The sequence below is a fragment of the Lacerta agilis genome, chromosome 6, assembly GCF_009819535.1.
Source record: "Lacerta agilis isolate rLacAgi1 chromosome 6, rLacAgi1.pri, whole genome shotgun sequence".
Classification (NCBI taxonomy): Eukaryota; Metazoa; Chordata; class Lepidosauria; order Squamata; family Lacertidae; genus Lacerta; species Lacerta agilis.
Window position 1 is genome coordinate 36,476,950 of NC_046317.1, and position 16,876 is coordinate 36,493,825.

The following is a 16,876-nucleotide window of genomic DNA, read 5'->3' on the forward strand; positions in this document are numbered from 1 at the left end:
ACTGGTACAGACATTAAAAAACAAGACATTAAACTTTTCCAATATGCAGTGACCACGACGAGAATTTTAATAGCACAAAAATGGAAACAAGAAGAAACGCCAACAAAGGAAGAATGGATAGTGAAACTATTGGAGTATGCAGAATTGGACAAAATGACGGGAAGAATCTGAGAACAGCGGGACCAGAAATTCATCAAAGACTGGACTAAATTTACGAATTATTTGAAAGACGATGGTATTCAATCGAATATGTTGATAGGATTGCAAGAAGCTTTGTAGATTAATGAAGAAATATTGTAAATATGAATTTTACAATTATTAAGTTGAATATGATGGTTTAAAGCAATGATAGATTTAAGAAGTATAGATTAAAATGATAGAGGTTTGGAAACCATGTGGAGGGTCTGAGGGAAGTCATGGCCCTAAAAAGCTAAAATGTTAAAAGAATGAAAGTTAATATGAAAGTTTTTCTTTTTTTGTAATGTTTGCATATAAAATTAATAAAAAATGATTATTTAAAAAAAAGAGATTGGCCTATTATATAAATAGTGAATTCCTGCCAACGGAGGCAAAATCCACAGGTCTATTTGCACCCTGACATACCCTTGATTTAAGTCAGTGTCTCAGGCATGAGTATAAACATTGTATTATGCAGCCAGATATTTAAAGAAAAACCTGAGGATTCCTTCCAGCCCTGTGAGATGGTCAAATAAGCAGCTACTAATAGAAAAATTATATATTGTTTACATATCAAGTCTGTACTCTCATAGGATTTAGAAAGGTCTCATAGAAACATCCACCAGAGAAGAAGGAGGGAGAGAGAGAGAGAGAGAGAGAGAGAGAGAGAGAGAGAGAGAGCACTTTGATATGCACTTCAAGAGAATTCTTACAAATGTTGGGATGGAAACTTTTCAAATACAGTAAGTGAAAACACAAATGAAAGATTCTATATAAGAAACTAATCTCTCTCTCCCTCCCTCCCCCCGCCCTCTTCACTGTAGATAGAATTACTCAACCAATGAGGAATCTCGGTTCTTCCTCTTTATGTACATGATTTAAAACAATATATGCAGACTTTGCCCTCATTTCTTACAGGAACATTGAGCAATAGGGTAGGTGTGGCTGCTCTAGCTGGATCAGAATCAAGTTTCCCTCGACACACAACAGTCTGTTCTGACAAAATGCTGCTCCAGTTTCTCCTTGTCCTCTGGGAGGCCTTGTCCCTCCAGGTTGTTCTGGTGTTTCTGGCTACATTTCTGCTTCTTGCTGGTTACAAGAGTCGCCCAAAGGATTTCCCGCCAGGGCCCATAGCTCTTCCCTTTCTGGGCAATGCCCTCAGTTTGGATTTGAAGAAGACTCATCTTTCAGTACAAAAGGTAAGGATGAAGGAAATGATCCATTTGATGAACACTCAGCTGGCATGAGATAAATACAAAATTGCAGTAGAAGGGAGCAGGCTGAGAGTTGGCATCCAGATGTCTTGGAGAAGACCACAAATGGGGCATGAAGACAAATGCACTTTCTGTTGTTTGTTACAAGCATCTGGTACCCAGAAATATAGTGTTTCTAAAGCTTAAGTAAGTCAGTTGTTTGTATGCTTCTATTTTGTTAGCAAGTTCCTTCCACCCTTTCCCCTCTCTGGCCAAGAAGGAAGTCCACAGCTATGAGCCAGATCTCTGCTTGGGCACCACAGTGACCAGCTGGATCTCTCTCAGCTCCTCAGTCCAGCGGAAAGTTTGCTTTTCTCAGATTTCACCTTAGGCACAAATACACAGCACGATCCAATGCAGCTTGGTAGCTGCATTTTGAATGTGCAGGGGGCTGTATGTGTGTGAGGGGGTATGCCTTGCCCTTGACACAAACTCATTTTCAGATTTCAGGTCAAAATTAAGAAAAACAATACTTTATTTTTGTTTAAAAGAAGAAGATAGAATCAGAGATAGCAAATCTGTGCTTTAATAAAAATAAATAACTGTTAAGAAGCTAGCTTTCCAGTGCTATGGTTCTTAGAACAGAATTCCAGAGGTGTGCTTAGTTTCAATTAGAAAACAGGCCTTTAATTTTGCAGCTCCAGCTGCCTTGGATCAGCTCTGTGAGGTGGCCTGGGGTGAGAGTTGGGTTGGCAAACTGTTTTGGTTTGGTTCCATATTTTGCTATAAATAGCAGGATAATAAAATACTTCAGTTAAAGCAAGGCAGCTGCTTTTCCAGCGTTTTTTGTGACTCGGATGTTTTGGCTCCCAAACTCCACAAACCTGGAAGTGAGTGATCTGGTTTGCAAATGTTCTTTGGAACCTGAATGTCTGACGCTCCTTCCACAGCTTCTGATTGAGTGCAGGAAGCTCTTGCAGCCAATCAGAAGCCACACCTTGGATTCTGTTCAAGAACCAAGAAAGGATTCTGTCTGTTCGAGAACCAAGGTTTACATATTCTTTCTAACTTTCTTCCCCCCCTCTCCATTCAGCTTTCAGAAAAATATGGCAATGTCATCAGCCTTCATCTTGGAAATATGTGGTTTGTGGTTGTGAATGGATTGCATCTGGTGAAGGAGGTTCTTGTCCATCAGGGTGAAAACTTTGTTGATCGTCCAACCGTTCCTCTTAATGATGAAATCTTTAAGAACCTTGGTGAGCTTCTTTCAATATGGTCAACTATTTAAACTTATAGAACTTTTTAAAGTCTGCCCTAATAGTACAATTAGGTGTAGTGTGGTGCCAGTGTGGTGTAGTGGTTAAGAGCGGTAGACTCATAATCTGGTGAACAGGGTTTGTGTCTTTGCTTCTCCACATGCAGCTGCTGGGTGACCTTGGGCTAGTCACACTTCTTTGAAGTCTCTCAGCCCCACTCACCTCACAGAGTGTTTGTTGTGGGGGAGGAAGGGAAAGGAGAATGTTAGCCGCTTTGAGACTCCTTCGGGTAATGATAAAGCAGGATATCAAATCCAAACTCCTCCTCCCACTCCTCCTCCTCCTCCTCCTCCTCCTCCTCCTCTTCTACAAGCCCTTAGAATGTTTTATAACATTATATTTTCACGACTATTAGATTTTTTTTTATTTGCATTTCCTGTTTCATTGCACCAAATGAAAGCAGTAGCATTAATGTGTGCCAGTGAAGCATACCCTCTCAACTGTTCAGATTGACTGAGCTTACTATGAATTGGGTGGCAAGTCCAGATTTTTGCAGTTTTCTCTGCCATAATGCTTTCTTGAATATTTTATGTTGTATATTGTTTTTAATAACATTTGCATTTTCATGCACACTTCACTTAACAAATCCTTTTTGCGTCTTTTTTTTTTTAGTGGATAGCTTCATTTGAGTTCATTTATTCTTTTAAAAAGTGAGAGTTAGGTAGCATTGCATTACAAAGCAATCTAATAAAGAATAATATCCTTGAAATTTGTATTGCGAGCCTTGGAAATGGATCCACATAACCTCCCCCCCCCCTTCCAATTCTACATTCTCCCTATGGCTGTGGTGTGCTGGTGGCATGAAAGGAGCTGAAAACCAGTTCCTTTACTAAGTTACTTCATTAGCAGAATGGTTGACCAGGCGATTTGTGCCTACAGTTGAGTGGATTTCAGATGACCATGGTACATGCCTACTTATTTAGCCTAACTGCTGTGAATTTGTGACAAAGGCATCAGAATGTCGGATTCAGCAGCTCACCCTCATACCTGCTCTGGGGTTGTCCTTAGGCCCTTCATCAGGAATCATGCCACTCCTGAGATAAAGGAGAAAGTGCAGTTGGGGGATATGCACACTAACCTCACCTCCTGTGTCCCTGCCCAAACCCACTGGCCTTCCATGGGGAAGAAACTTCTGTGGCAGAAAGTCAGTTGTAGTCATGTACATTCCCTCTGCATTTTAGAGCAGTGCATGATCAGGGCTCCAAGTGGCACAGGCAGCCTACGACAGTCTCCGTTTGCCCTCCAGCACAGTTAGTCTTCAGTTACACTTGAAGGGCTTAGTTCCTCCAAGAGCAGGTCTCAGCAGGTCCTGCGGTCATTCTCTGCCGCTACTCCTCCCTCCTGGACATTGCCTTTTTGACAATGCCAGGAACTCTCCAACCACAAAGTCTGACCTTTTAACTTCCATTAAAAGCATCAACACTACCAGGAAACCTCCAACCACAAGATCTGTTCAGTTAGAAAAGCAGGCGTCAGCTAAGGGGGTCATGCTGCTTGCAAGCTGAGTCTGACTGAGAGAAAAGCAATCGTGGCTGCACCTACCCCTATAACTGCACTTACTACTTGCAGGAATGGTCATGAGTGGGGTCACTGGCTGCTGAGTTGGGTCTTCCATTTGACTCTGTCTATCTGTATAAAGGGTGGAGAGGGCAGTGGGAATAGAAGCAGTGACCTTTGAGATATCCAGGTCCATGGATGCTCTATGTATTAAAATAGCAGAAGAACCCTACAGATGAAATATGTTGGGTTTTTTTTTACATGTTATCATTCTTCCATTTTGCCCTATCACTGTTCCCAAAACCTTTCACAGGGTGAAATAAACGAAATAAAAAAATAAAAAATTCCTTCCAGTAGCACCTTAGAGACCAACTAAGTTTGTTCTTGGTATGAGCTTTCATGTGCATGCACACTTCTTCAGATACAGGTAGGTAGCCGTGTTGGTCTGCCATAGTAAAAACAAAATAAAAAATAAAAAATTCCTTCCAGTAGCACCTTAGAGATCAAGTGTGCATGCACACGAAAGCTCATACCAAGAACAAACTTAGTTTGTCTCTAAGGTGCTATTTTTTATTTTTTATTTTGACTATGGCAGACCAACACGGCTACCTACCTGTAACTGGAACTAGGGTGAAATAAAGTTAGTATTAAAATACTAGGCAATGAAACAGCTACCGCAGATGGATCAGCAAAGTCTCTTCAGTATGATATAAGTAGGCAAGCCAAATAGCTTAGGGAAGAGAGGAATCCTCTTTTATAATTAGAAGGTCCATTAGCTCTCCTAACTTGCTATTTGCAGTTACTCATTTTAAAAGTCCTTATTTGCTATATGATGATAATTCTTCCTATTTAGGATTGATTTTCTCTAATGGCCTTGGTTGGAAACAACACAGACGATTTGCCTTATCAACTCTCAGAAACTTTGGTTTGGGCAAAAGGTCTTTAGAAGAAAGAATACAGGAGGAGAGCCGATATCTAACAGATGCCATTGAAGCTGAGAATGGTGAGCACCAGAGCCCTGCAACCAGTGGCATCATCCGTGATATTAGAGCTGCCTGAATTCGAGTGGGGGGCACTGTTTTGCAGTGGTTTGGTCCTTACCTGTATGGTCATTTCCAGAGGATGATTCTTAGGGAGTTCTGTTCAGCCTCATGTGGGGTTCCCTAGGGTTCAGTTTTATCCCCCATAATGTTTAACATCTACATGAAAATATTGAATGGGGTCATCCTGAGCTTTGGAGTATATTGTCAGCAATATGCTGAAGACACACAGCTCTGTTTCTCCTTTACATCTGCAGGTGTGGCAGTGGATGTACTGTTTTGTTCTATTGTGCATCTCTTTTCTGCCTCTGATTAAGATGGTCCAGGCCATACTAGTTAGCCACTTCTCCAGAAATGCCCTTTCCTAACCTCCTGCCTTGGCCAAATCTTGACTGATGATCTCACAGATGAGTATGCTAGAAAGTCGCATAAAACTCCAACACTGCACCTTCATGTTTAAGATACCTTCCACCTGTAGATTATTAGCTATGTCCTCCTGTTGCGGAATAATCCCAGCCTTTCAAGAAATGTAAACAAAGCACAATGTGACTGATGTCTTATATATAATTCTATCTCACAGAGTCCTTAAATTATTGGATTTAACTTTCGTACTCTTATTTCTCTTCTACCATCTTTTCCTCCCTCCAGGGCAGCCATTTAACCCTCACTTTCAGATTAATAATGCTGTTTCAAATATCATTTGTTCTGTCACTTTTGGGAACCGCTTTGAATACCATGACAGTCATTTCCAGAAGTTATTGAAGTTGCTTGATGAGGCGACATACCTTCAAGGAAGTCAGGGTCAGGTAGGTCTTCTGTGAGATCTTGTGGGTAATGAAAACAGAAACACTCTGGCCCAGACAGACTCCCACATGCTGGTTGAATGTTTATTCATGTGCTGTGGGTTTTCATGTTACGATTTCTTTTTTACACATTCTAGTCATCCAAACATCTCTTCCTATTTGTATCCCTTTGCCATCTTGCCTCAATTTAGCATTGTCTGTTGGTTGGGATGCCTTCAGTATTATAAAGCATTCATAAAAAATGAGAGCTATGGGATACAACACAGTTTAGACTATTGAATTGGGAATCACATGTGTAAATGAATAAGAAAAAGTAGCACACACCATGAGAAGGCTAAAACCTTCTCTGCTAGCTTTCCACATGGAGGGAATTCGTTTTTTTTATTCCTTGTAGGGGACATTCAAGTATTGTTCCTGAATATTTACAGAAATAATACTAGATGGTGCACAAAACAAGTGTTTATTAATCATTTATTGTTGTTATTTTTCCCTAGAAATAGTACTAGTAGGCACCTTCTTTCTGCCAGCTCCCTTCCTTGACAGCAGCATGATGTGCAACTGTAATAAGAGAGCTTTCCCTTGCACATATGTGATGTTAGTATTTGTTTCCTCAGCTGTACGATCTCTTTCCCACTCTCATGAAGCACCTGCCAGGATCCCATCAGACTATTTTTAAGAACTGGGAGCAGGTGAGATCCTTTGTGAGAGAAATCATTGAAAAACACAAAGAAGACTGGAACCCATCTGAACCCAGAGACTTCATTGATGCCTACCTAAATGAAATGGCCAAGGTAAGAGGCGTAAAGGACAACAAGTATGTACAGTAGATACCATATCATGTGAGATCTCAAAAAGTTTATCACATTCTGCATTGGACAAGCAGATGGAGGTCTACCAATATGTTTTGAACAGTATGGTTCCCCATTCTGCTAGAGATTTCTTAGTCCTCGGAGTAATACAGAAGAAATATGCAACAGGGAAGCCAGATCAGAAAGATCTCAGTGAAAACCTGGCAGCAACTCAGGGACTTGCACACATGATAGCAGAATGCAATAAACTTTTTGATATCCCACATGATATGGTAACACAGTCTCAGAACTCATATGTTGAGGCCGAAGTGGAACTCTGGTGAAACTGGGCAAGCAAATGGACGAAGAAGGTGGGAATTACCGGACCTACATAGAAAGTCTAATACAGAGCCTCTGCAAAGAAGTGAAAGTATATAGTTGTTGTTCCTTTTACTAGAAGAAGGCAGAGGTACAATCTAAAAGGCCAGAACTAGCTAAGTGGTTTGTCTAAGTAGCCTTTAGCGACTGGCCATATTGTTTCTGCTGACTGTGTATTTAATTTGACAATCAGGTGAAGTGTGTGTGTGTGTGTGTGCGCATGCGCAAGTGCATACATAAATCATTTCTCCACTAAATTTCACCACTTGTCTGTGATTTGTCAGAGCAGACAGTCAACATGACCCAAAGCATTGTTGTAGAGGCATATCATGAGATGCCATTTACTCAGTTGTCTGTCTGAATATACTCTGTAGTCCAGACCAGAAATTTGACAAGACCAAGCCCATACTTTATCCTAGCTTCTATAATTTGCTGGGTTCTGGATACTCTTCAGGAAATAGAGCTGAGGAATTCCATGGTGATCACTTGACAGATGGGACTGAAACAGGGATGGTGGTGTTTTTAATGACAGCTTAACTCCCTGGTGCATTTTCTTTGCTTCAAGGGGGATGCTGCTCCCAGTTTCCATGAAGAAAACCTTCTACATTCTACACAGGATCTGTTTTTTGCTGGAACAGAAACAACTTCTACAACCCTGCGCTGGGCTTTGCTTTACATGGCCTTATATCCAGAAATTCAAGGTAAAACTGTAGTTGGCTTCTTTCCCTTTCATTACTTTGGGTTGTATTCTGTTAAGTCCTACCCAGAGTAAACCCAATGAAATTAACAAACTCAGATATATCCAGTGCTTTTTTCCTGGGGGGTATGGATACACCTAAAGAATTTGTGAATCTAATGGGAGAAGAAAGTAAAAAATAATAATAATTTATGTTTCTTCTCTAGCATAGTGAATCGTCAGTTCCATTGAATAGCCTGGTGAATCGTCAGTTCCGTTGCTACCACCTACGGCAGCCTATAAAATGGTGGTTTTCTTGAGTCAAAATGAGAGTACTGTACCCCTGAACATTTTTAATGTGGAATTCTGGCAGGTTATATGCTAAATAAAGCATAAAGAGAAATTGCTGAAATACATATGGGGGGGAACTAACAAAGAAAACAAGAGAAGTTTTTTTATAATTTTTTTATTAATTTTCCACATTAAATAACAGATAAACAAATACACCACACAAATACAATTAAAAACACAACAAATACAATAAGAAAAATAAAAATAAAAAAATTAAAAATTAAAAAAGAAAGAAAACTTATACATACCTAACACACGAACACTGGAACATTATATACTTATTGTTTAATTCTAGTTTCAAATCTTATATGGGGACTTCCCCCGTTCTCTCAACTGCGTTCAGTACTAATTTACTTTAGTAACTTGGTAACTATTTTCTCATCATTCATCATTATTCTTAATACAATTTCAAATAACTAACTTATCTCATATAACTTATTGCTACATTTAATAACATAAACATTCCATAAACATTACTTCTAATATACTATTTTTACCTAACATCATATAACTAAAGCCACTTATATTCGCTGATTCTGCTTCAAATATCTAATTTTTCACGATTTTTTAAATAGTCTTTAAATTTCTTCCCATCTTCTTGCACCTTCTCCTCCCTCTGGTCTTGGAGCTTTGAAAATAAGAGAAGTTTATGACTATCAATGGAGTGCAGTAACAGAAAAACTACAAGATTTGTATACAAGAAATAATATATTTATATTTAAAGAAAGTCAACTACTTATTACAAAGTGGCAGGAATTATATTTATCCTTTTGGGGAGAATAACAGTTATTAAAATGATAAAAATATTGAAAAACCAGTTTTTATTTCAACATTTACCAATTCAATTAACCACACATGGCTGAAATCTGAAATTATGCATGATGAGAAAGCAAAGGAAGAGTTCAAGTTCCTGTTTTAAAATTATTGTATGTCACAAACTGCAAAAAATCCTTGTAGAACCATGTTTGCATCTTTGTACTATATGTATATATTTCTATGTTTGATATGTGGGAGATTCCACTACATGAAGCATTTGGGAAATAAAAATTAGGTCTGGGTGAAAAAATGAGTCCCTAGGCAATGCTGAAACTCTAGCAGTGCAGCTGTTCTCTACAACCCAAATAAAGGCGATTCCACAAATGGGCCACAATTGCACAGAAGCACATTTACCTTGTCACCACACAATGGGCACCCAGTGATGGGACAATGTGATGAGTCTCCCCTGCAATTCTCCTGCTCTTGTATTTAGAACAAATCTTCTTTTCTTTGTAGCAAGAGTCCAAACAGAAATAGATTCTGTGATTGGCCAGTCTCGCCAGCCAGCGATGGATGACAGGGACAGTATGCCCTATACCAATGCAGTTGTTCATGAAGTTCAAAGAATAAGCAACATTATACCTTTCAATGTGCCCCGGTTGACAACTAAGGACACTATAGTGGCTGGGTTTCGTGTGCCCAAGGTAAATGTTAAGAAGATACAGCTTTCTTATCTGCCTTTACTCTTCCATTAAGATGTGAAAACTTGAAGCCCAAGTTCTAAATGAAGGGTAGCCAATATTGTGCTATCCAGATGTTTTTGGACTCCCAACTGCCAGCAGTTCCAACCAGCATGGCTAATGGGCAGGGGTGGTGAGAGTTGTGTCCTAGGTTGCATCACCCCCATGTCAACCTGCAGAATTGCAACATACCATTAGGTTGCCATTGGTTGGGAAGAAACTGGTCTGTCGGTTGTAAGTCAGGACCCTTCCCACTATGGTGTTCTGCTTTGCCCATCATTTCCCTGCTCTACTGCTATGGAATTCTACGCGTGTTCTATGCTAGCCCTAGGGCAGATGGGAGAGTATCCTTTGGAGACACTATGATCAGGAAAGGATAGAGGGATCTGAGCTAGATAAGCTTTTGTTTTGTTCAAACTCCTCTGCAAAACTGCAAAAATAATAATAATCACAGTCTCGGTTTTAATGGCTTGCTTGTCAGCCTGAAATAGAATAGAATAGAATAGAATAGAATAGAATAGAATAGAATAGATATTTATTGTCATTGTCCCCTTTTGGGAAACAACAAAATTCCTCGGTTGCTATATCAACTCAAATAAGGCACTCCACATAATTTTAAAAATACTGATAAACACAATACAATACAGGACAATATAACAAATAAAATAAGATGACTTCAGAGTCCAGAGTTTCCATTTAAGGTCAAAATTGCTTTAGGAAAGAAACTGTTCTTGAGACGCCTCGTTCTCACCTTCATTGTTCTGTATCTCCGTCCCGATGGCAGAAGCTCAAAGAGCCGGTGACCTGGGTGTGATGGGTCTCTAATATATCTAATGCCTTTCTGTGGCACCTGATGGTATAGATACGTTCTAGGGTAGAGAGTGATGTGCTAAATGTGCTAAAAATCTGGTGTTTCTAACCATAAATCTTAGTAGCCCAGAAGACATTGAATATATTTTTAGATGTATATTGGAATCTGTGTTTTCGTGGAATGTAGTTGGATGAATTACTTAATAATAGAAAGCAAATCTCTCATTCAGATCATATCTTTTCTGCACCAGACAACAGAGTTTGAAAGCTATGATTACACAGATATAACGCAGAGAGTTCATTGACATTTTTAATCTAGCTTCTTCTTTGACAGGGAACCATAATGATTGCCAACTTGACCTCTGTGCACTTTGACAAGGATGAATGGGAAACACCCAATGTGTTTAATCCTGGCCATTTCCTGGAGAATGGTCAGTTCAAGAAAAAGGAAGCATTCTTGCCATTCTCTGCAGGTAAAAAAATGATGGACTCGTCATCAAAATTTCAACAGTGACTAAATGATGGATGCCTAGTAGCCGAGAGCCTGGTGTAGTACTAACTATATTGTATATTGCATAAGTTACCCAAGTTTTTGGGCCAGTGGGCACATATGACCTAGAATAAAGTGATGTAGGCACCAGTCACAAAATGGTTCTCTTTGTGAGTATGTTACATCACAAATGTTGTTGACATGGTCCCCTCCTCCATTTAAGCAGTGTGGGATTTTAGGGGATGTTCACAGGTGTCATAGGTGGCACTGACAGCCCACAGGGACTAGACTGGCCCCCCCTCCATGTATTGTTAGAGTTTGCCATACACTTAGCTTAGTTTTCAGCGTCTGGACATGCGCACAAGTGATTTCTGGCATCATGCTGCGCCTGTCCGGCCCACGGAGGATCTCCGTGGGAGTCATCCAGCCCATCCCCAGTAAGCCTTGCCGACCCCTGGCTTAGTTACATGCAAATTAGGTAGTGTGAATGAGATAGATTCCAATTAATACAATAGAAATTTATGGACCTCAAATGTATGTATCCCAAATACTGGAAAGCTGTGATCATATTTGTTCAGTTTCCCCATTTCCTTGAGTAGGAAATGGATAGGACCAGCTTCTTCATTTATTTTGCAACAACAGAATCCCTTTTACAGGTACAGTGGTACCTTGGTTGTTGAACGGCTTGGCTCCCAATCAAATTGGCTCCCAAACACCCCAAACCCGGAAGTAAGTGTTTGGATTGCAAACTTTATTTGGAAACCGAATATTCGACACAGCTTCAGCCAATCGGAAGCCACGCCTTGATTTTCGAATGGTTCTGGGAGTCGAAGAGACTCCTGAAATGGATTAAGTTCAACAACCATGGTACCACTGTATTTGGCTTCCTGGTCTGCCAGGGTCATTTTAAACAAGCCACCGCCTCTACTGCTTTAGCAACAACTAGTTACAAAAGAAGATGATACTGTGGGCAAAAGCTCTCCACTAAAGCATTCTTTGTATCCTTCTCTTCTAGGAAAACGAGTTTGTCTTGGAGAGCAGTTGGCGAGGACCGAGCTCTTCATTTTCTTCACCGCCCTAATTCAGAAGTTCACTTTCCAGGCTCCAAAGAATGAGACATTAAGCCATGAATTTAGGATGGGTCTGACATTGACTCCCCTGCCATACCGGATATGTGCATTCTCTCGCTAAGGGGGCCCATCTTATAGCATTGCCATTTCTTTAAAAAGTAGGATCAGTTTATGGTGCAGGAACAGATCTATGCCACTTGGAAGCCCGCAAGAAGTGGCATAGCGACTCCCCCAGGTAGCCTCAGGTTCCACGACCCCACAGCCGGATCTGTCCATGCACGATCTTCTCAGATGCTGCCCAACACCATCTGATTTATAGATAGCTAATTTGTTAGCTTGGTGGCTTGCTCGACTGGCTATGTGCAGATTATTCATTAGCCACCTCTTCCAATGCCTCATTTCCCCCAAACAATGTCAAATATCAAAGAAGGTGAAGGGACCCAGTAACTATCACATCCTTTGACAGATTAGGGCATTAAAGCTTGTTCTCAGCCATCAAAGAGCTGAACAAGACATGGGGGGGGGAGCAAACAAAGGGTAACCATGTCAGATCACTATCTCCTCGAAATACAAATATCTTCTGGATAGATTGCCCATACATCCACCCCCAAACGATTTGCACAAAATAGCTTCTGGGGAGCACCTGTCTCAGATGCCTCCAGGCTGCAATGGAAAATGAACAGCAAGACAAGAAGCAGGATAGCAAACTGGAACTATCAGCTCTTTAGGACCCTGGGGTCTTTCTATCAGCTGCTGTCCAAAACATTGCAGTTTGCTCATTAGCTCAAAATAGGGAAGGAAGTTCTGCTGGTCTCTCTCTTATCTCTTGAGAAAGAGAGGGAGCAAACGCTTGCTTCTTCTTTCTTTAAAGGAAGATCAGAATAAATGCTAAGGTCCCCAAGAATTTGTGGGCTCTGGTGAGGTCCTGGGCCACAGCTGCTGATAGCCTTCTTCAGCTCCAACCCATTCTGTCCTGGAGGAGAGCTGCTGGTAGGTCTTTGTACTGCAGGTTTTCAAATTTGTTTCCTGACGACGGAGAAGTCTCCCTCAGATCTTCCACATCTATCATGGACTGGTATTCTACCTTAACACTTTTGACCTTTAGCATAATTTTTAAAATAAATTAGCTCCTTTGCTTTTCCAGATTGTGTTTCTACATCTTGCCTATCTTTCTACCCTCTGGTTGCATCTGCTTTTTTGTCAGGGAGGTGGGGAGGCATCAACAAGTAGTATTAGGACTAAGTTCACAGTCAAATTTTGTTATGCATGCTTTGTTTGCTAATATGTATTTCTTACTTGCCTGAGAAGATTTCATTAAAAGCCAATTAAAAGCAACAACTGTGGATCCCTAGGAGTTTCTGCACCTGGGCCCGACCTGGTCATGAACTTGTTCTGGTCCTGTTGTAGTGAAGAAAAGACATTGTTTTGTTTATAAGAATGTGTGTGCTTACAACTCAACATAAAACACTAATGGAATTCCCGCCTATCGTTATAAAATTAGAAAATGTTGTTAGGCATGTTTTGTTCATAATGAACTTGCAAAGAGTTTGATATGTTAGCTGCATCAATGCATCTTAATGAACATACATGCACTTTCTCTTCTTAAATGACCAGTTATTGCCATTCTGTATTGGTGGCCCTGATTCAAATGCAGAGTTTAAATGTGCTTGTAAATATAGTAAAATCAGTGAAGCATACAACTCTGAGTTTGTTTGTAGACTATGAATATTCTTAGGTTTTATTATTTTCCCAAAAACATTATTGTTGTGATTGAATAAACATAGTCAATGACAAGGCGAAAACTGAGTCTGCAAAGTGATTTCCTTGAAAATAGTTAAGAGTGGCAATTTGGATCTCTGGAAGCACATAGTGCTGACATTTACAGGGGCAGGGGCAGAAGAGAATGCCACGCAGAAGAGACATGCCCCCTTTCCAACAGTACTATTGTGTCCATTTGAAAAAGTTCAAGAAGACATTAATGGGGATATTGTGCCTGCAGTTCTTAGAGGCTTGATTTAGCTGCATGTTGGGCTTGAACCAAAGAAGCAACACAGAGTCTTATGGCCTTTGAACACCTCTTAATGAGTAATGAAGGAGTAGATGAAGGCTTAATCCCAGCTCTTTATAAACTTAGAGTGTTGGGAAGTTCTAAAATAATGCAGCAGGATATACTCCTTACCCCAAGCTTGGTACTATTGAATCTGTTCGACAATTCAAATAGGATTTTAAAGAACAATGAACTTACTATTCATCTTCATCTTGTGAGTAGGCAAACAGTAATGAATGTTTGGAACAATTTCACCTGTATTGATCTGAAATATTAATATGATACATAAAGCCATCCTGTAAAAACTCTCTCATAAGCTACAGGTATTTACTAAGAGGGAGAATAGCAACATGGCAGTGATGTTGATTTGCTGCAAAAATGTGGACAGAGCCAATCCAGAGCTCCTGGCAATGTGTTTACATTGCACCAACTTCTCTTCTGCCACGTGGCCTCCTAGTAGCTAAAACTATCTAGTAGTAGAGGGCTCTGGCCCTCTGAATGATCCTTCTCCCATCATTCCTGACTATTGTTCATACTGGCTGGGGCTGCTGGGAGTTGGAGACCAAAAACCTGCTGGTTCCTAGTCCCTGATCTAGTCAGTCTGTTGCCAAAAGAAAATCTATGTAGTATTGAACAGAAGGTAAGCAGGTTCTCTCCTCTGGCCTCCTTAGCCAAAGGTCCAAGCTGCTGAAACTATAGCTGGTCCAAATGCCTCAGGAATGGGAGACATCTCCTTTGGTAGAAGTTTTTAACTTCTTTATGCACTTGCAGAAAACCCTTCTTAGAAATGTCATAAAGGAAATAAACATTTACTGTTCCAAAGAAGCAAAAACAGGAAGGAAATATTCTAGTTCAGAAACTGCTCTCTCCCACTCTCTCTTTCCCCTCTTGGTAGGGTGACTCATTAGGTTATCTCCCATCTGCTATCTGTGGCCATGATGTATAACAGTGTGCACAAACTTCCCCTTCATTTCTTACAGGAACGTTAGCCCAGAAGGCAAGTGTGGCTGGTCTACCTGCATGAGATTTTGGATTCCCTTGACAGATAGCAATCCATTCTGACAAAGGAAGGCTAGAAGGGTTTGAAGATGCTGCTGCAGCTGCTCTCTGTCCTCTGGGAGGCCTTGTCCCTGCAGGTCATTTTGGTGTTTCTGGCAACATTTCTACTTCTTGCTGATTACAAGAAAAAGATTCGCCCAAAGGATTTCCCCCCAGGGCCCAGGCCTCTTCCCTTGCTGGGTAACATGCTACACATGGATTTCAAGAAACCTCATTTTTCCATGCAAAAGGTAAAGAAGACTGAAAGATCCAGGATATGAGTTAAGCACAACATTGCACAGGAAAGTAGCTTGTGGCCCTTGCTGGAAGAGCAGCCAGATGTTTATTGCCTCTGAACACAGAGGATCTATTTTACCTAACAATTATTTGTAACAGATCTGTCAACAGATTCATTCTACTACCTCTGCCTTTTTGCTCCAACTCTGGGCAGGAGAAAGGTCCCGAGCTTTGAGCTGGATATCTGGATAATTAAACACCTTACAAATGCAACAAGTTAAGATTCCCATTCAGACCCAGTAGTCCAGCCCACCATGCAGACCGATTAATACACAATATTAATGTTTTACATTTATATTCCCTCTTACATAGTTCCTTCTTCTCCATTCAGTTTGCAAAAAAATATGGCAACATCTTCAGCCTTCAGGTTGGAAACAGGCGGGTTGTGGTTGTGAATGGATTGCAGCTGGTGAAAGAGACTCTTGTCCATCAGGGTGAAAACTTTGCAGATCGTCCAGTCCTTCCTCTTGATAAAGAAATATTTACATCATTTGGTGAGTTTCTTTTAATGTGCTCAGTTATTTAATTTACAAAGTGTGATATTTTCCAAAGTCTGCCCTAATTGTACAATCCCTTAGGTTGTTTGATAATATTATGTTTTCATGCCTGAAGATTATATTTTTTCATTTGCATTTCATGTATCATTACACCAATCTCAAAATATTTCAGGAATAATTAAAGTTCCTATTAAAACCACAATCAAAAGAGTAAAACACACAAAAACAACGGTGAAGCAGCAGCAGCTTAGCTTGATTCAAATGCTTTGTAGTCTCCTCAGTGTGGTATAGGTAGACAAGTGGAATAGTTTAATGGAAAGAGGAGTCCTTTTATAATTAGGTCTTTTTAATCTCCTTGCAATTTTCAGTTACTCCTTTTAAAAGTACATATCTTCTACATGATATTAATTCTTCCTATTTAGGCTTGATCTTCTCTAATGGCCTTAGTTGGAAACAACAAAGGCGATTTGCCTTATCAACTCTCAGAAACTTTGGCTTGGGGAAAAGGTCTTTAGAAGAACGAATACAGGAGGAGAGCCGATACCTAACGGATGCAATTGAAGCTGAGAATGGTAAGCACCAGAGCCTTCCAACCAGTGGTATGATCCATGATATTTAAGCTGCTATTTCGTATACACACTCAGAAAGACCTTAGCCATGGTACAAAGCTGTGTGGCATTCCTAGCCACAAATGTAGCTCTGCTGGAGCTGGCAGAACCTCATGATCGGAAGGATGTTTTTTGAAAAATAACACAGGTGCTTATCCATTGTGGGACTTGGAGTTTTGTTGCAACCCCAAACCACTAGGTAGGATAAAAAACAACAGCAAATAGGTACACAGAGTGTTTGGGCTAATGATGTGTTCCCCTTTTTGATAGCTACAACAACCAAAGTCATAAAGTCATAAGTTTC

At 40.3% G+C, this 16,876-nt stretch overlaps 1 protein-coding gene across 5 annotated transcripts in view; it reads left to right on the forward strand.

The window, feature by feature from the left end:
- Positions 1-1,130: 1,130 nt before the first annotated feature.
- The window catches only part of LOC117048301 (cytochrome P450 2J2-like), a 35,648-nt gene continuing 19,902 nt past the window's right edge, over positions 1,131-16,876 (forward strand). For 2 of the 5 annotated variants that reach the window (XM_033151973.1, XM_033151971.1), the window contains exons 1-4: positions 12,213-13,075; positions 15,113-15,421; positions 15,799-15,961; positions 16,387-16,536. In XM_033151973.1, coding sequence (XP_033007864.1) covers positions 15,221-15,421; positions 15,799-15,961; positions 16,387-16,536 — 514 coding nt within the window. In that variant the 5' untranslated portion in view covers positions 12,213-13,075; positions 15,113-15,220. Of the gene's footprint in view, positions 1,377-2,463; positions 2,627-5,036; positions 5,187-5,871; positions 6,030-6,640; positions 6,818-7,757; positions 7,894-9,491; positions 9,680-10,859; positions 10,999-12,030; positions 13,193-15,112; positions 15,422-15,798; positions 15,962-16,386; positions 16,537-16,876 lie in introns of those variants that run through there. The other 3 variants (XM_033151975.1, XM_033151974.1, XM_033151976.1) reach the window with 3 other exon arrangements.